The sequence below is a fragment of the Herpailurus yagouaroundi genome, unplaced genomic scaffold (assembly GCF_014898765.1).
Source record: "Herpailurus yagouaroundi ecotype Mexico unplaced genomic scaffold, PumYag 211, whole genome shotgun sequence".
Lineage (NCBI taxonomy): Eukaryota > Metazoa > Chordata > Mammalia > Carnivora > Felidae > Herpailurus > Herpailurus yagouaroundi.
In genome coordinates, this window is record NW_024412442.1 from 7,141,401 (window position 1) to 7,167,593 (window position 26,193).

At 47.8% G+C, this 26,193-nt stretch overlaps 1 protein-coding gene across 3 annotated transcripts in view; it reads left to right on the top strand.

Moving 5' to 3' along the window:
* The first annotated feature begins 7,588 nt into the window (after positions 1–7,588).
* The window catches only part of PAPSS2 (3'-phosphoadenosine 5'-phosphosulfate synthase 2), a 73,894-nt gene continuing 55,289 nt past the window's right edge, over positions 7,589–26,193 (top strand). The window contains exon 1 of one of the 3 annotated variants that reach the window (XM_040454234.1): positions 7,589–7,720. In XM_040454234.1, coding sequence (XP_040310168.1) covers positions 7,694–7,720 — 27 coding nt within the window. In that variant the 5' untranslated portion in view covers positions 7,589–7,693. The remainder of the gene's footprint in view (positions 7,721–26,193) is intronic. The other 2 variants (XM_040454236.1, XM_040454235.1) reach the window with 2 other exon arrangements.

Here is a 26,193-nt window from a genome sequence, read left to right on the forward strand (position 1 = left end):
ACCAACGGACAAATGGATAAATCGTCCATTAATAATGTTAGAAAAACAAATGATACAGCAGGACAATATTTTAAGTATAGATTTCACACCTGATATTTCCCCATTCGGGCCCTCTACCATTCAATCCAAACCAATTCTGGGCTCAGGATGGAAAGCAGAGAACAGAACTAGGTTCTTTTCCTTGTTTTACAGCCTAAAGCCCTTAGAGAAAGCACAAGAACTCTGAATAAACAAAGCATCTGGAGGGAAAAAGGACCAAGGCCTAATTAAAAACCCTCAACCGAGAATTAGAACCCGCTAAGTGATCTCCCAGGGGAATTCTAAGGGTGGGATTCAGGAATGCGTGTTTCTACAAGCACCCCAGGGGATTTTTGTCGTGGTGACCAGTGGGCTGGATTCCCGGCTCCCGCCCCCAGCTGCAAAGCAGAATGGGCCCCAGGGTGTGACATGTTCTGGAGCAAGCCCCAGCCTGGAGATCTGTAGATTGAGGAGGGAGGGAAGCCCAGGCAGCTGAATGTATAATTTTAAGGCTTTCAGTGTGATTTTAATAGAGCTCGTAAAATCTGTTTCCTTCCCGGTTAACATTGTAAGACATTTTATTCCCAGTGGTGGGATGGTTTTTAAGAGTGTTACCCAAGGTTGTCTCCCCAGCACACCTCTTTCTTCTCTTTCGACTTATTTTCTAAATTTCCTGCAACAAAGTAAAATGTGTGGGTGAGGTGGAAGGCCTGTATCCAAGGCAGGGATCTGCACAACTGTGGTTCCTGGACCAGTAGCAGCAACGTCATGCGCGAACTCGCCAGCAGTGCAAATTCTGTGTCCTACCCTTGACATCCGAAGTGAGAAACTCTGTGTGTGTGTTGGGGGGGGGGCGGGGGGGTGAGGGGAGGCAGCAGTCTGTAATTTAACACAGGTGATATTGATGCACCCACCCCTTTGAGAACCAATGGTTCTCTTAAAGAGAAACCTTTAAAAACTATGGAGGCTGGGGACCCACCCCCCCCTCACCCTGAGTTTGATTTGATTAGTCAAGTGTGTGGTTCCTCAGATGGTTATAATCTACAGTGAAGTGTGAGAACCTTTAGGGCTTCGGATATATATGTTCTTTTTATTTTAGAGAGAGAGTGAGGGAGAGCGAGAGTGCGTGTGTGGGGAGAGGGGCAGAGAGAGAGAGGAAGAGAGAGAGAATCTCAGGCAGGATCCATGCTCTCAGTGCAGAGCTCAGTGCAGGACCCAATACCATACTCCCGACCCTGGGATCACGACCTGAGCCGAAATCAGGAGCCAGATGCCCAACCGACTGAGACATCCAGGTGCTCTGAAAACCTTGAGGGCTTCAAAAGTACATCCCCCTGTCCAGAGCAGATTTTTCTTCCTTAACTAAAAGTGAAGAGGGGAGCCTGGGTGGCTCAGTCGGTTAAGCGTCCGACTTCAGCTCAGGTCATGATCTCGCGGTCCGTGAGTTCGAGCCCCGCGTCGGGCTCTGTGCTGACAGCTCAGAGCCTGGAGCCTGCTTCCGATTCTGTGTCTCCCTCTCTCTCTGCCCCTCCCCCGTTCGTGCTCTGTCTCTCTCTGTCCCAAAAATAAACAAACGTTAAAAAAAAAAGGGTGAAGGAAAGAAAAACAAGTATGTGTGTGTGTGGTGGGGGAGGGGGGTGTAGTTAAGAAAATAGAGGGATTTCAAGGTTGGAGCGTAAGTTTGTTTTAGTGGTACATATAACAATTTTGGCCACTATTTATGATTTTTTAATATTTTTTTATTTATTCATTTTTAGGGAGAGAGGTGAGCACGGGAGGGGCAAAGAGAGAGAGAAGGAGAATCCCAAGCGGGCTCCCAGCTGTCAGCGTGGAGCCCAATGAGGGGCTCAAAATCCCAAACCGTGAAATCATGACCTGAGTGGAAGTCAAGAGTCGGGCTCTTAACCACCCAGGTGCCCCCAGTATTTATGATTTTTGTTATAAAGGGACCGTTGCCCCGCTTTTCTTTGGAGATTGATTTCTCCTATGATTGTAGCTGCATTTTTAGTATTGAAAACATGATGATTGAAAATATTATATAAAGATCAGGAAATGAATTTGATAACATTTTAAATGAATTTGAATTTTATTCTTTTTTTAAAGTTTACTTATTTATTTTGAGAGAGAGAGAGAGCAAGCAGGGGAGGGGCAGAGAGAGAGGGAGAGAGAGAGAGACTCTTAAGCAGGCTCCGCACTATCAAGGAACTGTGAGATCGTGACCTGGGCAGAAATCAAGAGTCAGATGCTTAACCGACTGAGCCAGCCAGGTACCCCTTGAATTTTCTTCTTTACTGCAGCATCTAAAGACATTTGAAAAATAGCAATGTATGTGTAGAACTAGTCCTTTTTCAGAAAATGCTTAGTATCCATAAAAACTCTCTTATAATACCGTAAGGAAGCCTGATGCCTATAAGTTAGGATTTTTGTATCTTTATCTAAGAGAGATGGGAGCACCTGGCTGGCTCAGTCAGAAAGACGTGTGACTCTTGAGCTTTGGTTTTTGAGTTGGAGCCCCATGTTAGGTGTAGAGATTACTAAAAAAATAAATAAGTAAACTTAAAAATAAATTAAAAAAATAAAAGATAGAGAGTGAGAGAATATGTTGGGGTTTTTTTTGTTTTTTTTTTTACTGCTTAGCTTTACATGATGTGGCTGTCCAAATTTATAAAGTCCTTACAGAAGGTTTAGGACACACTAGTAAATTAAATTATGCTCAACATATTATATTCCAGTTATTTGCAGATTAACTGTACATTTATTCGCTAATCACTATAATATTTATTATATCACCACATTTCTTAGTCGTGTTGGAAAAGAGAGCACTTACCGTGTCTCCATAGAAGTGATTTCTAAATGGAATACTTCCATCCTTTCATAATTAGAGACAGATTTCTAACAGTGTAACTAATTTCTCTGAATATGTCATCTTTTGTGATTTTTAAAAAATTTTTAAAATGTTCATTTGTGAGAGAGAGAGAGAGAGCAAGCGAGCAGCGGAGGGGCAGAGAGAGAGGGAGACACAGAATCTGAAGCAGGCTGCAGGCTCTGAGCTGTCCACACAGAGCCCGACAAGGGGCTCGAACTTCCGAACTGAGATCGTGACCTGAGCTGAAAGACGCTTAACCGACTGAGCCACCCAGGCACCTGGTGTGATATTTTCTTAATTTTTGGCCAGATATCACAATCTCCACTTCTTTCTCCTTTTTGTCGTTTCTTTTTTCTTTCTTCCTTCTTTCCTTCATTCCTTTATGTCTTAAAGTTTAGCTAAGTTTCGTTGGACGTGTTTCTAATCAGTTAAAGTTTAAGGTACGTAATTTGTTAATGAGATAGTCAATAGTTACATAATGTAAGTTCAGTTGAAAATTTTTCTGATGATCTAAAGCCTCTAAGTGACATGGCTTACATTATCTTCTACCTTGCTAAACACGTTTTAAAATAAATGGTTGGAGACTGAAAACTCGGCCAGTTACCAAGTGTAACTTGTTTCCGCTGAATTTTGGAGTGAATTTCCCTAACTACCCTAAGTGTTTCTATTTTGCATAATGTGTGTGTGTATGTGTGTGTGTGTGTGTGTGTGTGTGTGTGTGTACTTATAAAGTGCATTTCTTTTACCACCAATACAAAGAGTATACGGTTTGGACCAGATTCTACCTGAGACATGGAGGAAGACTGTCCCTTTTGCCTGGGGGTGGGGGCTTTTCCTCTGTGGGCAGGTTCTTGGTGGGTGAGTCTGTGCTGCTGTGTGCTCTGGCTGGCTGCAGCTTTGCTCTGCTCTGCTTGGGTCTTTAGCAAAGGCTGGGACACGTCTGGAAGGAGGTCAGGGAACGGCGGGGTGTTCCGTGCGGCGGGGACATCAGCCTGGTGACAGATCACCCGTCTACCTGGCTTTCTCGTATCCTTGAAACTCAAGTTAAATTATCACCACCCATGAGAATCTCTTCATAGTCCAGCGGTCATGTCATGTCGGAGGGTTCTTTCCCTGTTTATCTGAATATGCCTTTATGCCAGCACTTACTGCGTTCCCTTGGAATTGTTTGTGTACATATCCATCTCCCTCGCCAGACCGTGGACTCCCAGGACAGTGACTTTTCATCCCCGGACACAGGAAGTATCCGGTAATGACTAATGAGCTGCCGGATAGCACTTGGCACACGTCCTGTCTTACAGCCTTCTCCTGCTCCCCCCCCCCTTTTTTTTTTCTTTTAAGAGAGAGAGAGCACGAGCAGGAGAGAGGGGCAGAGGGAGAGAGACTGAGAATCTTAAGCAGGCTCCATGCTCAGCACGGAGCCCGACGTGGGGCTCGGTTCCACGACCCTGGGACCATGACCTGAGCCGAAATCAAGAGTCAGGTGGACGCTCATCCGACTGAGCCACCCAGGTGTCCCAGGGCACTTAATGCGGTTTATAAAATCCCGAACTGGACTTTGTTGGAGATGCCTGCTGAGAGCGGTTTCTGGAACTCCTATCAGCAGAACCATGCCGCAGTAGAACCCTTTAGCTGTGCTTCAAAGACGAGGGATGTGCCTGGCTAAGGCATGTACCATTTTGACCTGTCCAGTTAGGGACTGTATTGAAATGATTGGGACAGATGTGGGAGGCACTTGTCACCCGCACTTGCGTGTGAGTTTCTTGAAGACAGGGACCACATCTTGCTTGACTTGGGACTACATGTGCCTGGGAAGAGTGTTTGGGTCCTTTAGAGGACTTTCTCTAAGGGCCTCTTGACTCAAGGCAGCTGTTCCACTAAGTTTTTGTTAAGGGGGTTTCAACAATTGGGTCTTTTTTTTTTTTTCATTCATTGCAGCCACTAGGGGGCAGTGTAGCTGCATTCTTTTGGAATGGCCATCCTGGGGAGCATGCCTCCAGGCTAGATCCCCTAAAATGTGATGAGCCCCGCAACCGCCCCCCCATAATGTGTTGGAGAACCTATGGCATAAAGATCTCACCATCACTGTTGTTCTTTGCAAATGTGTTTCCCTTGTTTATTTGTGGGAGCTGACTGATTCCATCTTTTCTAAACAAGAAAAGGACCAAGTAGTAACCACCAGCTCATTAAGTTAATCATTAAGCCCAGCCAGTTCTGGAGAGAAGAAAAGTAAATAGGAAGAAGAAGAAAAAAAGAAAAAAAAAAAAAAAAACACCTTTGTGCACATTCGTGTAAGGATTACAAATTGGCACAATGCCGCCCACAGTGATTCCCATTGGAGTCTTGGAGGGAACAGTACTGAGAAAGTGATGGGACTGGTGTCCATATGAATGACAGACTTTAACCCTTCTTCTGAATGAGTCTTCTTTCAAGCTCGAATGGGCTGGAATCATAGACGCCAAAAATTAAGCTACCAGCTGCCCATTAGAAGGCATGTCCTTTTTTAGAACCAAGATGGTAGTGAAACGAAAAAGAATTCAAGACATTGCCTTTAAAAGAAAAAGCAACGACAACAACAACAACCATGAAAGTAAAAAAGAATGATTACTTTGCTTTTGAGTGAGTTACCATGTTGAATTCCAGTGAGACAGATGCTGTGATGTTCAAGGGTCTGAAAGCAGCTTGGGTCCTTCTATTTCACAAGAACTGCTTCCAGAGAAGTTGTAACGCCTATCTATTCCAAAGTTCTAGAAAATTAATTATATCTAAAACAAGATAAATAGTCCAGTTTATGGTTTCGTGGCATCTTGAAATTGCTGACCGAGTGATGGGGTGATTCAGCTCCCAGGGCATTGAGGGAGTCACTGACCTGGGTGTTAATTCTCTGCTGCCCCCCCCTCCCCCCACCCAGTGACAAGGGTCAGGCTCCCCGTCTTCACACTGCCTCTGTGGTTCACACTGCCTCTGTGAAATACAGGGCGATTGCACAAAGGATGTCAAGACCTCCCCCAGGTCTTGTTTACAATCCTGTATTCCTTCTCCAGGAGGTAACCCTTAGGGACTTGCGCTTAACTTCCTTCTGTTTCAAAAACGCCGCTATTTGAGAGGCAACATGAAACACCACAACCGTGATACAAATTGCCATTTCTCCATCCACAGTCTACCTTTTTTGCAGAGGGCAGGATCTGGCAGGGTTCAAGATACGGTCGGAACCGATACAAGAGGCTCTTTCCGATGACATTAGCGTGGATGTTACCGTTTAAACCACGTAAATTCAGAGTGTTGGCGCCTAGAACAAAAACTCGAGTCCAGCATTTGCCCTCTGGCTGCTCACAGTTGAAGTGGGTGGTGGGTGCTTATTCACGGTGGGTAAGAAAATAAATACACTGACATTTCAAGACTGCACAGGCACGTAGGCTGACTTTGGAGTTTTTGGATCCTGACGTTTTTCCTTCCCGCCTTCCCATAGGGAAGGAGTGAATGCTCAGGTCTTCAGGTGTCTGTCTGGAAAGCTGGTAGCCCTCCAGAAGAACAGTTCGGTGTGAAATAAAGTTCCACCCTTCACCTCTCTAGGAGATAGAACTTCTCCAGCCGTTTTACAGAAGGCACGTAATGGAAAAGAGCCATGTGGCCCTTGTGCATGTTCGGGGTTCCTTTTTGGTTCTTTCTTGGTCTTAGTGATCTGTCGGTGGCATTTGCAAAGGGTGAGATACCCAGTGATTGCCTGCCAACTGCTTGTCACGAATTACAGCTTCCTCGCAAGACGCAGACGGTTGGGTTAAGAGGGGTGGCTGGCCTCATGCTGTCTTCCCATAAAATCTGATAAAATCTCGGATGCCCGAGGGTCCAGGTCATAAGGCTTTTGGAGTGGGGCCTCCTTTCTTTTGCTCTTTCCCCACAGGGCCCATCCACACAGAAGTACTAGAGGAATGCTTGGGGAGGGGCGGGGGACGGAATACAGTGCAGGGCCACCACTGGCCACTGTCTGGGGCTGCCCTTGCTTCCTAGACTTTGTGGGGAGGAGGGCCCGCTGGGGCCCATCTGTAACTCGGGGAGAAACACCGCGAGCTCCAAGGAGTGAGTGCACGCAAAGCCCTTAGCACCGTGCCAGGCGCAAAGGCGCAGGCGAACCTTGGCCTCTGGATTTTAGCAGCACGCTCGAGGACGCTGGGGTAGAAAGCCTGGGGTGCGGAGGCCGCCAGCCCGGGTCTGAATCCCCCGGCCTCAGAGTATACCTTCGGGAAAGTCTGAAAGCTTCGATTGCTTCTTTTGTAAAACGGGGAGAAAGGAGGCCTTGATGCCCTCGCGGGGGCGCGCGAAGCAGAGGGCGCGTGCCCTACCCCCCTGGCTGCGGCTGCGAGCAGAGGCGAAGCAGGGCAGGCCGTCGGTGCCCACCGAGGACCCTGCCCACGCGCGGGCGCCCCGCAGCCGGTCCCGGAGGCGGGAATCCTTCCCGGCGGGGGCGGGGGCGCGCCCTGGCCGCCGCCGCCGGGAGTGGCCCGGGCAGGGCGAACTTGACCCCGGCCTGGCGCGGGCGCAGCGGCTGGGCGAGTCGGGGGGCCGGGCCCGGGACCCCGCCCAGACGGCCGCCGGGTCCCCTGGGCTGGGCGCTGCCGGCGGAGCCGACGGGGCGGAGAGGAGCGCGGCGGGGGGAGGAGTGGGAGGAGGGGGCCGGTCAAGGGAAGTGCGACGTGTCTGCGGAGCCCTTTTATACCTCCTTCCCGGGAGCCGGGCCCCAGCCGCCGCCGCCGCGCTCGGAGCGTCCCCGCGCCTCCGCTCCCGGAGCCGCGCAGCGCCCAGCCCGCCAGCATGTCGGGGGTCAAGAAGCAGAAGACGGTAGGCTGCGGGCCGCCCGCCCCCCCGCCGCGCCTGCCGGGGGCCCCGCGTCCCACTCCGCCGAGCGCACGAGCCGCGGGGCGCGGGGGAGGGGGAGGGGAGGGGAAGCGGGGGGACCCCCGGGCGGCCCTCTCCGCCAGCGCCTCCGGGAACCTGCGCCCCTCGGGGTCGCCGCGCCCGGGAGCGACCTCGGGAGCTTGCGCGGCGGGTCCGGGGCGCGGGAGAGGGGCCGAGGCAGGACGCTTCCTCCCTTCCCCAAGGGCCTCCCGGGACCCGCCTTTTCTTCCGTGTGAGCTCCGCGCCGCTGGGGTGGGCGGTGGGCTGAGCCCAGCCCGGTGCCACCAGGTCTGGTCGCTGGGCGCCCGTCGGCGACAGCCACCGGGGCTTGGTCCACGCAGCCTCCTCGGAGTGCGCTTTAATGACAGACTTCACGGAGGAAGCTGCCGCTGTCTACACCCGCAGCGCTTAGCCCTCCAGCTGGAGTCAGCTCCCTGTTGGCATCGGTTCCGGGCCCGGGGGTTCCTGGGCTCGGCGGGTTAGCTGTTTTGTCCGGAACTAATCTGCGCCCCCCCCCCCCCCGCCCCGTTATGGGAGATAGAGGGCTTGTCAAAGAGAAAAGTTCCCTTCTCACTTAGCAGTTAGGGGCTCCTGTTAATTTTGCATCCTAAAAATGGCAGCTGTGATCCTTGACCGGACCTGGGAGGAGCCTTGCGGAAGGCGTTTGGGCCACACCAGGTGGTCTGCAAGCCTTCCGTAGGTCCCAGCCCGCAGTCTGACTGCTGAGCATCCGTCCTCACCACGCTGCACGCCTCAGGTTGATGATTGTGGTTACCGCATGGGTTGACCCCGCTCCCAGAGTTAGACTTGAACTTGGCACATAGTAGGCGCTTGATACGTGCTTATTACTGTGATTATAGACTGCCTATTACTGCGCTATCTTTGAGGTCTGTTCCTGGCGGGCTGGGAGGAGACGTGGAAAGCCAAGAATTGGGGAAGGAGCCTGGTGGGGCGATTCAGGGGCTGCAGGGAAAGGGGGTGGGGGCCCCCTCGTTTCAGACCACACGACCCATCCCGGCAGGAAGGCCCAGGAGGAGGGGGGATGGGATCCGGCTGCCTTTTATAGGAGCTATTTTAAAGTGGGGAGACTCTCAGTATTGTGGTATCTTTAAAAATATTGTTAAGTGAAAACCACTTGTGTTTTAGCCCCATTTAGTCCGGTTAATTTCCGTAAAATTCTGAATGGTATCTTTTAAGTGATGAGCTGCGGTGGCACTTGGTAGCTTTGCAAATGGGGGTGGGGGTTAGTTCTTTCCTTCCCTGTTCTGATAGGGAGCCTCCTCAAGCCTTAGTAAGGAAGGGGTAGGTGGGCTTTCCCTTCATGCCCCCACTCCGCAAGAGCTGCTGGAGCGAATGGGGTTGGAGACCAGGAGCTTTCCACACTGATCCTGGGAACCGTGTGGTCGGAGAGAGTGTAGAAACGTGACCGCCAGAGGCTTCACTTTCTCTGGTTACACGTTTTGAACCTTCTCTTTTTCCTTTGGGGTGTGTTTGTGTGTGTGTGTTCTGTATAGGATTCAGTTAACACCTGAAAAAGCTGCAGGGTTCCTGAACTTTTATTTAGCCAACACGATTATAATCCAGGTACCAGTGCTCGTGCCCAAAGGGCCAGATAGATGCGATTGGGTCAGCCAAACCAGCTTTAAATGCATGGGAAATCTCTCAAGCTTTAAATGCTAACTCAAGATGTATTCTGAAACCTTGCAGTCCAAAGCAAAAGATATCCACGTGTGTGGCCTCTGAAATAATCATTATTTAGAAGTGAGTCTTGCTGCTCTAGGAAGCTCTCCTAGAGGGGAGGCTGGGCTTTTTCAGAGACTCACGGGAGCCATTACATTCTTTTCTGCGTTGTTAAAGAGGATGTTCAATATACAGTCGCCTGCAGTAACTTCAGACACTTGTTGAGCCCCTACTGTGTGTCAGGCAGTATCCTGGGATGAATACATCTCCACCGACAATGTTTTTTTTTTTTTGCCACATTTTCCAGATGAGAGACTCGAGGATGATTTTCTCACAAGCTTGACCAAAAAATGTAGTGTTCTTTAAAAAGGGAAGGTAGCACATTCTTGCTGGGCTCAACATCCTTACCATGAAAACCTAAGATGGCTGTGTGTCACAATACTCCCCTCCGTCCCTTGACTTAACTCTAGCCTGGCCACCAACATCCCCCCTACACACACACATACCCAGGAGAAGGAAGGAGTCAGAGCGCTCCAGAGGACTGGAAAGAAAGGCAAAGGCCTGATTCTTTCTTCTTGCATCATTTCCTGGATTAGCATTTTTCAAGGCAATGTTATTATGTTCAGACAATATTATTGTGTCCTGGAGACAGGAGACAGACAATGGACCTAAAAAAGACAGCTGAGATAGGAAAATATTTTCCAAAGGCCCCCACCAACCAATGGTTGGGGAGGGGGTGAAGGGGCATTGGAACCTTAGAGTTATTCATAAATGTAAGAGATGATCTACCTTTTATTATTTTATTTAGGGTTTTCAAGATTGTTGATTTTATTTTGATGAGAGGGAAGGAGAGCAAGCATGAGCAGGAGAGGTGCAGAGCAAGAGGGAGAGAGAGAATCCCAAGCAGGCTCCACGCTGTCCGCACAGACCCTGACTTGAGGCTCGATCCCACAAAGCGTGAGCTCATGACCTGAGCTGAAATCAAGTCAGACGCTTAACTGAGCCACCCAGGCTCCCCTACCTTTTATTATTTTAAAGATTCTATACAATAGGACATTATTTTTCCAACCGTAGCTACTTTTAGACCTATTTGGAGATGCTGTCCAAGGCAAGACATGAATTTTAGATGAGTAAACATTGGAAGGAAGGAGGAACCAGCGCTCCCCCAAAGGCCACCCTGTATCTCATTTCACCCGCCCCGCCGCCCGCCCCACGCCGCCCCCCCCCCCCAGCAAACGGAGCCTCATCTCCAGGGGAGGAGAACTCCAGGAGCAAGTCAGGATTCGCATTCAGGCTCTTGTTCCCTCTGTATCCTTGGCACATAGTACCCCGTCTGTAAAATGGAGGTAATGACCACTTACCCCTTACAATTCTGGTGAGGAGTGAATGATCCCGAAAAAAAGGATCTCACACAGCTCAAGGCCCGGAGCGAGCACCCCGGATGCGGTAACTGTTGTTCCTACACTACACCGTCCTGGTGGGGCAAACAGGGAGCAGAAAGCACAGGTCCTACTGTTCTGAACGCCGAGTACAGAAGAACCACCAGAATATTTCATAAGAGCACACAGCTGCGGGCATATAGAAGTGATAATACACACCCTGACTGTGAAAAGCTGGACAGGAGACCAAGGGGGGGGGTAAGCAGTGTGTCCAGATTATCAATAAGGTTTTGCCAACCACCTTGGCCAACCGAGAAAGGCCTTCGGTCAGTATTGGACTAACTTCTCTCCACCCTTCCTGTGCCTCCGGCTGTTTCCAGACCTGCCTCACAATGAATGTTGTCCAACTCGTGCCATGATTCCAAAATCCTCTTTTGTGGACTTTTACAGTTAAATGCACTCCACCCTGACATAGTTATCTGTGTCTTTTGTCCCTTTTCCGTTAATGCAGGTGGCTCTGTGGTTTGCTGAGGGGTGAATTCGGCGTAACTTGAATGGGGAATGGGGGCCGGAATGGATGAGGTCGATCTCCGTTCTCTGGGAGATCACTGCTTATTTCAAAATCTATCAGTAAAGAGTCAAGGGCCCTCCTTGGTCTTCGTGCTTGCAAGTCTTAGGAAAACACAGACACCAAAACCAAATGGATCTATAAATATAATGGTGTTTCAACTCCCCTTGCGTCCCCTGGGTGACTTGTTCATGTGACAGCGGAAAGGGCACGCATGCCCAGCAGCCTGGCGTACAACCTGGAACCAACTAGATGCTCAACACGTAGCTGTTGCACAAATGCCTACAGAATTCATCCCAGGATGAATTCGCCTTGGGCGATCTGTATTCTTCTGAGATTTCCCCTTCCGCCTGTCTTATCTACATGTCCTTGCACGGTTGCTTATTTTTGCCTGGGTATTTGTCATTACCACTGAAAAATGACTTATAGGGACTCTTGGAGGCTTAGGATGAATGGCCTTTTTTTTTTTTTTTTTTTTTCCCCTCCTCGGGGAGAGTTTGCTTTTGTTTCTGCCCGTGCCTGGGGCCACTTTAACTTAAATTTACCACTTGACGAGTCTCAGACCACCCAGGTGAGGTGACTTGGAGGTGCAGTTTGGCGCACAAGGGCCAGCTGTAGACTACAAGTGCTGACGCCCACCCCGCCCCTTTTTCCGGATTCCTCTAGTGCCGAGGTGGAGTGTCCTCCCTGGTCAGGATCTCCGCGTGGGGTGGGAGGCGGGTGTATTCTCATGCACTCTTACTTGCTGGGGGGGATTCTGAGCCCCCCCCCCCCCCCGCTCACCTTGACAAGGGCTCTTTTCATTCTTCTCCCTTGGACATGTTCTGGGCTTCAGTTTCTGATTGATTTCTCTCCCTGCGAGGCCGTCAGAATCAGTTGTGAGAATCAGTTCACACCTGCCCCTATCAGGACAAACGTAGCTCCCTGCTTGCTTGCCTCTTCCCGGCAGATTTTAACCTGGTGGTTTCTTATTATCTTGTCAGCTTTCGATGTTTCCAGTGAGATTATTTTATGTTGTAACTTGCATTTTTTTTTCTACTTGTTTCCGTGGAAGGAAATGTATATGACCTTGACCATCATTGCTGCAAACGGAGATCTCTGCCTCTTCTGGAGTCTCTGTGTGTCAGTAACGTTTCATATCATTTCTTTACCTTCTGTATTTGTATCGTTCTTATAAAGGGAGAACTTTAAAAACAAGGGGCACCTGGGTGGCTCAGTCAGTTAAGTGTCTGACTTTTGATTTTGGCTCAGGTCATGATTTTACAGTCCCTGGGATCGAGCCCCATTGGGCTCTGGGCTGACAGCTCGGAACCTGCTTAGGATTGTTCTCTCTCTCTCTCTCTCTCTCCCCCCCCCTTGTCTCTCTCTCTCTGAATAAAGAAACATTTAAAAAATAAAAATAAAAACAAGTGCCTTAAAAACTTAAATCAGTTTGCTAGTCAGAAAGATTTAAATTTTTTTTTTTAATTTTTTTTTCCAACGTTTATTTATTTTTGGGACAGAGAGAGACAGAGCATGAACGGGCGAGGGGCAGAGAGAGAGGGAGACACAGAATCGGAAACAGGCTCCAGGCTCTGAGCCATCAGCCCAGAGCCCGACGCGGGGCTCGAACTCACGGACCGCGAGATCGTGACCTGGCTGAAGTCGGACGCTTAACCGACTGCGCCACCCAGGCGCCCCCAGAAAGATTTAATTTAATCCTTTTTCCCTACAAAGTACTAATGTCGGGGTGGGGGGTGCTTACCTTGTCTTGATGGCTCTGCATGTGTGGGCGTCTTTTGAGATGGATACGCTCCTGTCTCATCCTTAGTGTGGGTCCAGTTCAAGTGCATTCCGGTCTGAAAGGCCCCTTCTTGCTTCCCCATGCCCTCCTGGGGTGCTGCCCCCAGCACCGTTCTGGGGGAGGTGTGGCGAGGCCGGCTAAGATCCTTGACACTCTCCGCCATTCCCAGGAGCGTGGGAACTGGATTTCTGCCCTTGTGTGACTGAGCTGGCACTGTGAGGAGCTCTGGGGGCTGCTGGGGTCTGTCTGTGCCTCCTCCCCCCTGGGGTCTGTCCGGGCTCAGAAGCAGGCCTGATGCCCTCTGTTTTCAGAGCCCCCAGAGCTACTCGGCCCCTCCCTCCTCAAGCCCAGTACCAGGCACAGGACACCAAGCCCCTTCTCAGACTCGCACCGGCATCTAAGCACCCTTTGCTTTCCATAAATAGGAAATAAAGCTTTTCAGGAAGGTCAGTTAACAATAACATTCTATTTGGGCAGATTTGGTCTTGTTCCTCTTTTCCGCCTTTTCGATCATCAAAACATTTTTGCACTTTAGAACAAATTAGTGCACGAGATGGAAATATTTCTTCTCTCTGCAAGAGGGCCACTGTCTAAAATCCTGAACCAAAACTTTCTTGTGATAACACATGGTGTATGCAATGACTTCCACCAGTTGGCTCGTGTGACTTCCTTTGAAGCCTTATCAACAACTCTTTCTGCATTTCAGATTTACTCCGGAAGTCCATTTTGTTCTAACATGACTGCAGCATAAACACGGCAGGTTTCATCTATCCAGCACCAAATATTAACTTCTGGCAATAAAACTGTATAGCTTTTCTAAACATTGCATAAATCGGTTACGTCAAATGCTACATCATTAAAGGTGATCGTTTGCTTTAAATATCTGGTGAACATCTACTTTATGTGTTTTGTTATGAAAAATAGTGATATTTATCCGCCAAGTGTCTGTGGCCAGTCCAATAATAATTACTTTTTTCCTTTTTCTTTTTACTTACTAAAAAAAATTTTTTAATGTGTATTTTTGAGAGAGAGAGAGTGGGGGAGGGGCAGAGAGAGAAAGAGAGGGAGACACAGAATCTGAAGCAGGCTCCAGGCTCTGAGCTATCAGCACAGAGCCCGACATGGGGCTCGAACTTGCGTACCGCAAGATAATGACCTGAGCTGAAGTAGGACTGAGCCCCCCGGGTGTGCCTTTCTCCTTTTTAATGTATGCTGGGTTTGTGCCTTGAAAATCATTTGCAGACTTGACTTTGAGACTTAAATAAATCACCCAGGGTGCAGCCTGAGATGTTAACCCCATAACCTCATTCCTCTGTACTCTCCCCAATCATCATTTATTTGTGGGTAATTCATGTCTTCCCAATTTCTAGCAAAATCAGCAACTCAAGATGTTGGCGATGATTTTTATTTTCTTGTATTTCCTACTGTTAAAAACCTGAATTCACTTTTTGGTCGTCCGTATGTGGTCCCATTGTACACTATTTTGTTTTCCGGAAGGTCTCTTAAAATCTTTCCCCTTTTTGTTTCCTGTCAAGTCTTCACGTATGTATCTGTGCCTTGGTTTACTCACCAATCATTTGCTGAATAACTTAACCAGGATCTGGTCTTGCCGTAATTAACTATAGCTACTAAAGCCTTGTATTTTCCAATTATAGTTTTTTACTCCATTCAAACTCTGTCATTAAGTCTTTTGTAAACACAGCATTTACTTTTTCTAATTGTAACACCCCACCCACAGCCTTTCTATTCTTTCAACCTTCTGCCCCAGTCAGTACTCGAGCGCTCTAGGCCAAAATCCACAAAATTCCCAAGTAACTTCTTATACAATTGTTTTTCTTCTTTTTTTTCTCATATAATTTTAAAACTCTTTACTAAGCTAAAATTTTAAATTATTTACTTTTTATTTGGGCTGCTCCTACTTAAAAAAAAAAATATATATATATATATATATTTAAGTTTGCTTATTTATTTAGAGATTGAGGGAGAGCTCGGGGAGGAACAGAGAGAGAGAGGGAGAGAGAGAGAATCCCAACCAGGTCTGGGCTGCCTGTGCAGAACCCTTCTCAGGGCTCGACTTCACAAACTGTGAGATCATGACCTGAGCCAAAATCAAGAGTTGGTTGGGATGCTTAACTGACAGAGCTACCCAGGCGCCCCTTAAAAATATATTTATTTTATTTTATTTTTATTTTATCTTTTTTGTTTTAATTTTTGAGAGAGCGAAAACACAAGTTGGGGAGGGGCAGAAAGAGAGAGAGACGCACAGAACCAAAGCAGGCTCCAGGCTCCGAACTGTTAGCACAGAGCATGACATGGGGCTTGAACTCACGAACCCTGAGATCATGACCTGAGCTGAAGTTGGAAGCTCAACCGACTGAGCCCCCCCAGGTGCCCCTAAAAAATATATTTTTAAAAGAACCCTAGCATTTTACTTCTGGAAGAAAAATTCAGAGCTCATCTTAATAAGCCCTTTATAATTGCGATTGATACACAGCTTTTAAAACCTTTGCCAAGGCTTGTGGCCACCTTCCTGGCCAGCTGGTTGGTGACACCACCATAAAGGTAGAACTCTGATCACTCACTGCATACCCAGCACTTTTGTCTCAATCATATGCTCTTTGGAGGAAGCCCAGCCCATTTTTCTGCAGCTTGGTTTCTTTTATTGACTAGGAAGTATTCTCCATAGATGAAGAAAAAACCACTCCCAAAGCTGATTATCGGTGAGTCATGAGTACACCCTGATTTAGCTTTCACATTTTGTTTTGACATTCTGGAGATAGAAAATACAGACCAAAGAGCAACATTCGAAAAATGTAAGGGTACCATTCTGAAATATTTTCTCATTAGCCGGCCTGCTTCTCGTTAGAAAATTCAACCCGCTCCCCCAACCTCACTCACTCTTCCTTAAGCCTTCTCATATGGTTTAATCATTATATCAAGAAAAGAGAAAAAGAGATGTCAATGATTATATGCTGTGCGATACAGATAAAACCGTATTCGGTCGAAGCTGGACCTTGTCAGTTGCGCATGAAAGCCTCAGTTCTTATAGTTCTCGGAATTTCCAGTCTAACCTCAGAATCCATCCATGTGTACTTCTCCTAAGTTCATGACCCTACCATGCAGTCAATTACGATGATTGTGTGGTCCTGCCAGGCAAATCTACCTAGATGGCGAGTCCCTGCAGGGAGTCTGTTCCTAAAGTATACAAGTTACAGATCTTGGGCCACTGGGTCAGTAGCAGAACAACGTTTTGAGTAGTTACTAAAAAGCAAAAGAAAAAATTGTATATTCATCCCACTGTGTTTAATCGTAAGGAGAGAGCTGATAAAACCGAGACATTAAAATACCACCTGAGGGATTTGCATACACACCAGGAGTTTTGATGTGGAGAGCACGTTGTCTTAGAAAATCCCTTCTCTGTTGTGACTTGTTCATCTCCAGCGCCCTTATGCGTTTGGCACCCGATTCAGAGGGTTCCTGTGCTTTAACTCATTTAGGCCTTAACAGCTCATGAAGCAAGTTTGTGAACAAATAGTCAGAAGGGAACTCATTTCACTGAAAGAAGTCTTTGGAGAGTTCCCCACAGGAGATGCTAAAAATCGTATTAGCTCCTCCGTGGTGAATAAGGTGTTTATTTCACAGAGGGAATGAGATTCAACACCCAGTAGCAAAAGCGCAGCTGGGTTGGGTAACTAGTATGCTTCATTTGTAAAATATTTTGGCAGCTGCCTCGTGCTAATACCTCACGAAGATAATAATGGATTCTGCTTAGAGATATTCCCCAGCACTTTTTAGAAAAGAGTGAATGGCAGGTGTTAGCAAATGTTGTGACCTTTACCATCCCACGCTTTTTTCCCTTTTGGTGACATGAGGTGAATAATGGGAAAATGAATTTTCTTTGTTTTCAGACACCACAAGTATGGGCAATAGTTTTTTGCTTATGGTTTTATTTTTTTCATTTATTTTTTTTAAAAGAGAGACAATTGAAAAAATTTTTTTAACTTTTATTTTTTAGAGAGAGAGAAAGACAGAGTGCGAGCAGGGGAGAGGCAGAGAGAGAGGGAGACACAGAATCCGAAGCAGGCTCCAGGCTCTGAGCTGTCAGCACAGAGCCCAACGTGGGGCTCGAACCCACAAACCGTGAGATCACGTCCTGAGCCGAAGTCAGACTCTTAAGGGACTGTGTGCCCTTGTTCTCGCTGTGTCAGTATTTAGCAAACACGAACAGAATGCTTTGTTCCCACTAGAACTGCTAATACTTGAGCCAAGTCGTAACTGTGATTTCTAGATGGTAAAAGCAGACTGGGCCACCAGTGCATTTTTCATACAATAAGGATTTGACCCAAATGGAGGTTGAGGCTTAAGGATGTTGGCGACCAGACAGCGACTGATGGCACTTCACTGGGGACCGATGAGGGGCACCTAGAAGCTGTGAGATTGTAAGAGGCACCTTCCACCATGGTTGGAAGAAACATTTTGGGAGTTGCCCCATCCTGTCATCAGGAGGTCAGTAAAGTCCCGGGCCACCTCCTCAGTGACAGACAACAGGAAGGCCTAGATTCCAATTTCAAGGAGGCCCATATGTGGGAGGCTGGAGCCTACCCTCATGGTGTGAAGGAGAGCGGCACTGGCCGTGTGTACTTATAGGCGGGGCGAGACTGAACCCCTTCCTGGAGCAGGCTCACGCTATTTCAATGAGGAGAGTAGTGTGGAGACAGTCTAGAAATCACGAGAATCCACGTCGTCCCCGTGCCAGACACCCCGGATAGAAAGTTCCGTCAAAAGGATGTGTCGTACCTGCACAGGTAGCTACTTTAACGAGTGGAAAAACCGGAGTCATCATGAGTACCTGATTTCTTCCTTTGTGTGTGTGTGTGTGTGTGTGTGTGTGTGAGTCCACTGTTTAATAAGCCTTTTAAACGCCACGCAGTGATACGAGTTCTTGATTACATTATAAATCTCCCTCAGGGTTCAGAAAGGTATCTCATTGATCCATCTGGGTTCCCTAAACAGAGGGAGGGACAGACATTAACTCAGGGACTTTCCAGAGTCTTATCTCACAGTGACCTACGAAGCACTTGCTGTTTTCGTCCAGTTTATAGTCCAGGACGCTCAGGCTCGTTGGGGTTACGTAACTTGCCTCGGGACACGCGGCTGTAAGTGGCCAAGCTGGGCCAGACGTGTCTTCAATCATTCTCTTTCTTTTGTGCCTTACTGTAACGGATGTGACGGATACTAAGACTCTCCGAGTGAGGATTATTCCGATCCTTTAGACATCACTTTTAGATCCCGTCTCCGTGGATGCGGATGAATGCCGCGACGAAACCAGCAAGATGCTGCGCTTCCCTCGAAAGGAAGGTCCCTCAGGGGCTTTCTGGAATGTGGTGTGCTCCTCAGAAGACGTGGACTTTAGCAAATGCCGTTAAAAGGCAGTAAATTCTAGTTTGGATGAGGCTCTGCGGCCAGCGTTGGGAACAGTGATGTTTGGAATCCAACCCAGCATCTCGCTCGAGTAACACAAAGCTCCAGTGTTCCAGGGGGTGAATGCGTACACTCAGGAGTAAGTGTCCGTAGAAGTAATTGCAGTGACTCACATGTAAGCGTAGCCTTTGCCTTGTTCGTTATGTGAGCGCCGCACAGGCAAGCCCTCATGGGCTACGCGTCCCCAGAGCCCCCAGGCTGCGTGCCTGGCCTCTGCGCGTGCTAGACCAGCACAGAATTTTAATCCTTCACCATGCGAGGGGCCCGTATCCTAGGCACAGCTCCTAACCGGGACCAGTCGCAAAAGTGAAAAAAAGATACAGAGGGGTATCAACACAGCCTGAGGCCCACCGTGTACAGGGCCGGTGTTTGGAAGGGCGACTGAGACCTGTGTCAAGCCCCCGAACCGCGCAGTTTGGGGCACGTGCTGAATGCAGTCACGTGTCTCGGGGAGACGCGATTTGATGTGTGCTGTGTTGGCACAGGGGCGAGTGTCGCGTCCCTGATCTGTAGGGGGCCTCCTCTGGGCCGTGCACGCTCCCTTTCTTGCATCACACTCTTCTCACTGATCCGAGCAGCTCTCCAGAATGGGTAGATCACAGATGAGGACGCTAAAATAAAGAGATGGGGACGGGGGCAGGGCGCCCGGGTGGCTCAGTCTGTTCAGCGTCCGACTTCGGCTTAGGTCACAATCTCACGGTTTGTGGATCTGAGCCCCGCATCGGGCTCTGTGCTGCCAGCTCGGAGCCTGGAGCCTGCTTCGGGTTCTGTGTCTCTCTCTCTCTCTCTCTCTCTCTCTCTCTCTCTCTCTGCCCCTCCCCTGCTCATGTTCTGTCTCTCTCTCTCAAAAATAAATAAGCTTTAAGAGACAGGGCCTTCTTGGGAACCAGTGGCAACCCCAGGTTCCCAGGGCCCCTCGCACCTCATTTTGTCTCCGCAGACAGAGGCTCAGGGACATCGGAGGGATTATTTGAATGAATTTGAATATTTGAATTCTTCCCGGGATTGCACCAACTCACTGTGTGTCATGAGACATTACGTGGTCTCGTTTCCATCGAGAGAGCTCGGGCTGTAACACCCATAACAGGTGGATTAAGTGCTTGTGATAATTATCCATGTGTTTATATGTCCCTCCAGGACTAACACATGATCCTGGACACAGGGAAAGTTGTATATTCAGGTTTACTACTGTGTGTGTGTGTGTGTGTGTGTGTGTGTGTGTGTGTGTGTGTGTATGTGTGTGTTTATTTTAACGAGGAGACTGGGAGCTCAACCATTTCTTTGCTGCTAATTCTTCCTGGATTATGCTCTTATTTCCATGGAGCATAAAAATTCTGCCCTTTTTATGGTGTCATCCTGGTTGGCTTTGTGAGCAGGTGCCTATAAAATGTGGAAACGGTAATTATCTCAAAAAGTGACTGTAGATAGAAACTTGAGGAAAGAGATGGCTGGGTGTCCAGGAGATCTCTGGGTGGGGGTGGGTGACCCTGTGTGCTAGGAGTTAGGAAATTACGTCCTTGGCCCCCAACCCAGCCCCTCCCCTGTTTTGCTATAGCCTGTAAGCTAAGAACAGTTTTTACATTTCTTTATATGGTTTGGTAAGAAAACAAAAACAAAAAAATAAAATCAAAGGAGGAATTCTATTTCGTGACGTGTGAAAAGTATATCAGATTTGGGGTGCCTGGGTGGCTCAGTCGGTTAAGCGGCCGACTTCGGCTCAGGTCACGATCTCGCGGTCCGTGAGTTTGAGCCCCGCGCCGGGCTCTTTGCTGACAGCTCAGAGCCTGGAGCCTGCTTCCGATTCTGTGTCTCCCTCTCTCTCTGACCCTCCCCCGTTCATGCTCTGTCTCTCTCTGTCTCAAAAATAAACGTTAAAAAAAAATTTTTTTTTTAAAAGTATATGAGATTTAAATTCCAGTGTCTATAAACCAAGCTTATTGTAACTCAGCAATGCCCGTTCATTTACACATTGCGGCTGCTTTCGTGGTAGAGATGTGTCTGTGCAATAGACCACGTGGCCTGTGAAACTGAAAATATTTACTGTCTGACCCTTTGTGAAAAGTTTGCCGTTTCCTGCTGTTGACAGTGGGGGGTCAGTGTGCTGAGTTCTGACTTACTCAGGTCCCTGGCCTGTCAGCCTAGCCCTCCCATCTGCGTTCAGAGGCCTGAGTGCCTAGCCTTCCTTTTCGAGCCCCCCCGCCTCGAACTGTGTTTGGTTATTTTTGAGACTGAGAGCAAGTAAGGGAGGGGCGGGGGGGGGGGCGGGGAGAGGGAGACACAGAATCCAAAGCAGACTCCAGGCTCTGTGCTGACACCTTAGAGTCTGACACGGGGCTCAAACTCACAAGCTGGGAGATCCTGACCTGAGCCGAAGTCAGACGCTTCACCGACCAAGCCACCCAGGCGCCCCTACCGTTGCCTTGTTTTTTAAAAAAATTACTTTTAAAAAGGTTCCTAGAAACTCCTTGTCATTTCTCCCGTAATGATACTCTTGAGGTTATTGTTCATTTATTGTGACACGTGGTATTCTCTTTACAGAGACCCATGGGAGAAATTTCTATCTGGTCAAAGTACCAGAAAGGTTCTATTTTTCTGACGTGTTTGTTTGCTGTGTTTTGTTTTTGGCATCATCCTTTGGAAACTGTAACTTGTGCAACTGTCTGGCTTTTCAGCCTCAAGATGCCTGCCAGCAAGCTCAGAAGTGAATTCGAGGCTCACTTTCCTTTTTTTTTTTGTAGTAGATTTATGTTTGCTGCCATTTCGCCGTACGTCCTGTGTTCCTTTCCCATCTCTGTCTCCTACGTTTCCGATTCGTGAGCGTTTGCTCCGCTTCTTGCATCTTACAAGTCACTGTACGTTTTTTAAGGAACTCTGCAGAACGCATTAAATTCAAAATCAGATGCATTTGAATTTTGGTTCCAGAAAATCATGGAGCTGTCCTTACGGTCCCATCTCAGAGAGCACTGCACCCTCTCTCTCTCCCCGTTATTTTGCGACTGTTCAGGGCTCTGCGTCTGCAGGGCCTTCGACACCAGTCCCTGAAATGTTCACTGGGTGCTCTGGGGTCTAATGTTCCACCTTTCCTGCACGCCTATAAACAAATCACTTCAGGATGGATAAAGGCATAGATCAAAGGTCCTTCCTCTAGAATCCAGAGAACTCAGGACAATTGTGAACAGAGATGAGGATGATATTTTCTATGACCTCCAACAGAAAGTATCGCTTCTTTGCATGAGGAACCCACCCGACGAACCACGGTAGCATTAGCAGTAGTTCTGATTATGTCACTGAGAGAAACCACAGACGTTTTCATTAGGTCACATTAGGTCGTTGCTGATGTCACCCAAGATACCTGTGTCTTTTACTCTACTGCAAAATGAAGACACCTGTTGTGGCAGTCTGAAGAACTAGAGCTTGTTACGTAATAAGTTGATAAGGAAGGATAGTTATTACTGTATTGTAATTCAAAAAACCCAGTTCTCATAGCTACGGTTCATTGTTTGTCTTTGCAACCCTTTGGAATGTATTGAGTGCACTTGAAAACTTTTCTTTTTTTCTGAGAAGGGATCGATCTGGCTTCCGTCGCAGCTCGCTACCGAGGGGTTTCTTGACTCAGAAAAGAGTAAGAAACCTCTGTGCACGGGTACATTCATGCGCGCACACCGCCTCGCACTGTTTCATAGCGTCCACGGACCTCCTACAGGGCCTATGTCTAACGTCCGCAGTTTGAGAATGCATGCCCTACTGACTAGAATTCAAGGCAGTGGCAGGCCAGGTGAAGGAGGGTTTTTATCTTGTTTTATTATTTTTTTTTTTTAATTTTTTTTTCAACGTTTTTTATTTATTTTTGGGACAGAGAGAGGCAGAGCATGAACGGGGGAGGGGCAGATAGAGAGGGAGACACAGAATCGGAAACAGGCTCCAGGCTCTGGGCCATCAGCCCAGAGCCCGACGCGGGGCTCGAACTCACGGACCGCGAGATCGTGACCTGGCTGAAGTCGGACGCTTAACCGACTGCGCCACCCAGGCGCCCCTATCTTGTTTTATTTTTTAAGGCTCCATTCAAGTGGATCACTCAAAGGCACAGACCTACAAATCCCGTCCCAGTCATGTTATTGGTTCTGGCTGTAATGGTTACACGTCCTCTCCTTCCTCCAGAAAACTACGAGGGTATCTGTCCCTATAAAACAGTCCTCTTGGCTTTTGCCCTATCAACTCTTAGAATTTTCCAGTGAGAGATTAACAGCCTACTTTCATGCTCGTTGATTTATAGTTCGTATTAAAAAGAGAGTTGAGGGGCGCCTGGGTGGCTCAGTCGGTTGAGCGTCCGACTTCGGCTCAGATCATGATTTCTCAGTTTGTGAGTTTGAACCCCGCGTCGGGCTCTGTGCTGACAGCTCAGAGCCTGGAGCCTGCTTCGGGTTCTGTGTCTTCCTCTCTGTCTCTCTGCCCTCCCCCAGCTCTCACTCTGTCTGTCTCTCTCTGTCACAGAAATAAACATTTAAAAAATTAAACAAAAATTTTTTTAATGTTTGTTTGTTTATTTATTTATTTATTTATTTATTTATTTATTTATTTATTTTGAGAGACAGAGAGTGTGAGCAGGGGAGGAGCACAGAGAGAGGGAGACACAGAATCCGAAGCAGGTTCCAGACTGAGCTGTCAGCACAGAGCCCGACGCGGGGCTCAAACCACATGAGATCATGACCTGAGCCGAAGTCGGACGCTCAACCGACTGAGCCACCCAGGCACCCCTAAAAAAATGTTTTTAAAGAGATTTGAGTCTCTGACTTTTCAGAGCTCGATACGTATGTATGCCATAAGTTTGGAATTGGATTACAAGTTCGAACACCACCAGAGGCTAATGACATAATACCTTTCATGTGGTTCTGGGCTGCGAATGGTTCTGTTACTGTTTTTATTGATCAAGAATATTTATTGTTCACGTACAGGGAAGCCAAGTTTCACTTGAGAAGACCGTTCTCTGCTGATACCTATGTGCTCTGAGTCCCTGGTTAGAATTCTCTTTACGCTTGCCTGTGTCTTGTGTGGTCTTGTGTTCCATCCAGTGTGCTCATGCTGATTGCTTCCCTTCATTAACGAGACCTGGCTGCAACCTTAGAGACCATCTGTCTTGTCCAGTGTTTTTCAACCCTGCTAAGCTTCCCAGAATATTGATGCCTGGACCCCACTCCCAGAAAATCCGACTGGATTGGGGTCTGTGTTGGTTTCTTTAAAAGCCAGCTAGAAGATTCTGTGGATCCCCCCCAGCTGGAGAAACGTGGCCTGGCCTATTTCCTTCTCTGTACAGATGGGGAGCACTGTGACAGGCCTGAGGCCCCCCCAACTAGCTAGTAACAGACGGGTTTCTCCACTTCAGGATGATACTTACTTTTCAGATTTTTTTTTTTTTTCCAGATATGTTAGGCCATTTCCCCGCAAAGGCAGGCTTCTGTGATCGCTGCATTGCTCGCGGAATATTTAAAATTAACTACTGCAGCTGGAATGTTTAAAAGCTTGCCAGGCCTGTCCTGTTTCACCATTACCTAATGAGCAGACAGCTTTCTGGAAAAACCTGGAGAGCGTTGTCTTAGTCAGCTGTTGTTGGCTTGTGGTGACTGTCTATTCCTTGGAAAGTTGCCCTGTTGCCTATTCTCACATCGCATTCAAGAGACTGGCCCATTCTCGTGGGCAGCTTGTGATTGTTGAGCGTGGAAGTTTCCAGACCTCCCTGTTGAACCTAGTGGGTTCTGATGGGAGTAAATCTAAAAGAACCCCTTTGTCATGTTTGATGGAGTTGCGTCGTAAGAAGCCACATGGGGAGAACTCTCCAAAAATGCCTTTGCTTCGTGAGTCGTGAGTGTAAATTGAGCATTTCTGGGAAAAATACGTAAGGACCTCATGGGCCTCATGGGCAGATACGCTGTCCATTTATGTATTTCGTGCCTATCTTCTTTCTGTAGATGATTTATTTATTTTTTTTAATGTTTATTTATTTTGAGAAAGAGGGTGCAAACACGGGAGGGGCAGAGAGAGAGGGAGAGAGAGAATCCCAAGCAGGCTCCGCACTGTCAGCGCAGAGCCCGGCGTGGGGTTTCAACTGTGAACCGCGATCGTGACCTGAGCTGAAAAGAGTGGACGTTTAACCAGCTGAGCCACCCAGGCACCCCATTTCGTTCCTATCTTCTAAAATTGCTTAGAATGGGGGCGCCTGGGTGGCGCAGTCGGTTAAGCATCCGACTTCAGCCAGGTCACGATCTCGCGGTCCGTGAGTTCGAGCCCCACGTCAGGCTCTGGGCTGATGGCTCAGAGCCTGGAGCCTGTTTCCGATTCTGTGTCTCCCTCTCTCTCTGCCCCTCCCCTGTTCATGCTCTGTCTCTCTCTGTCCCAAAAATAAATAAACGTTGAAAAAAAAATTAAAAAAAAATAAAATTGCTTAGAATGAATCAAATTAATTTATAACCACTGTACCTTTTCCACCCAAGTTAATAGACTCCTTGTCTCGGTTTATCTGAGGGTTTTGATATATGGGTTTTAATCAGCTTTATTGATCTCATTAGGTTTAAAAATTAGTAAGTTGCTATATATAGCAGTAACCTTCATAGAGATTATTCATTCTTGTTTGCTTTTTAATTTTGATTTTTTGAGGGAGAGAGCGCACAAGTGGGGCACAAGAGGGGCAGAGAAAGAGGGCAACAGAATCCAAGCAGGAGCCACTCTCAGCACTGAGCCCGACGCGGGGCTCGACCTCAAGACGGTGAGATCGTGACCTGAGCGGAAATCGAGAGTCGGACGCTTAACCACCTGAGCCACCCAGGCAACCTGAGATTATTCATTCTTAATGCAGCAAATAAAAGAAAAAGTAGACTTTCATTTAATACAGATACATAGACTTAAAAAGATTAGATGAATCAAGCTCATGGCAGTTCTTAAGTTAATGGCATGCTTTCTGATTTACGCTTGGTTTCTTTAGGATGGCAACTTTTCCTTCTGTCTTATTTTGAAGTGCATTTGGTTACAACTGTCTTGAACACCATGTGCCCATTTATACGAAACTCAGAAGAAATTCAAAATGATCCTTTTAGTATAAATCTCCTATATAACTATCAGGAGGAAAAACAAATTTCACCTGTAGCGGGTCAATATACCTTGGGATCAGAAATGAACAGGGGCACCTGGCCGGCTTAGTCGATAGAGTGGGGGACTCTTGATCTTGGGGTCATGAGTTCAAGCCCCATGTTGGACATAGAGCCTACTTAAAAAAATGACCGAGACCAAATGGCTTGGTGTCTTGGAAGCAGTTGGCACCCGACCCACACGATGTGCAGAGACACGGGAGACCCATGGAGAGTTTATTTGCTAATCTGGACGTGCGTTTGCAAGTAGGAGACTGGAAGGCTGTGAGGAACTCCCGATACTTTGAGGCTTTCAGCGAAATGGTATAGTGAACTTGCTGGTCGTATGAGTAAGCCCGGGTCTGATGTCACCCAAGTCTGCTTAGATCAAAGGTCATTATGGCCACTCC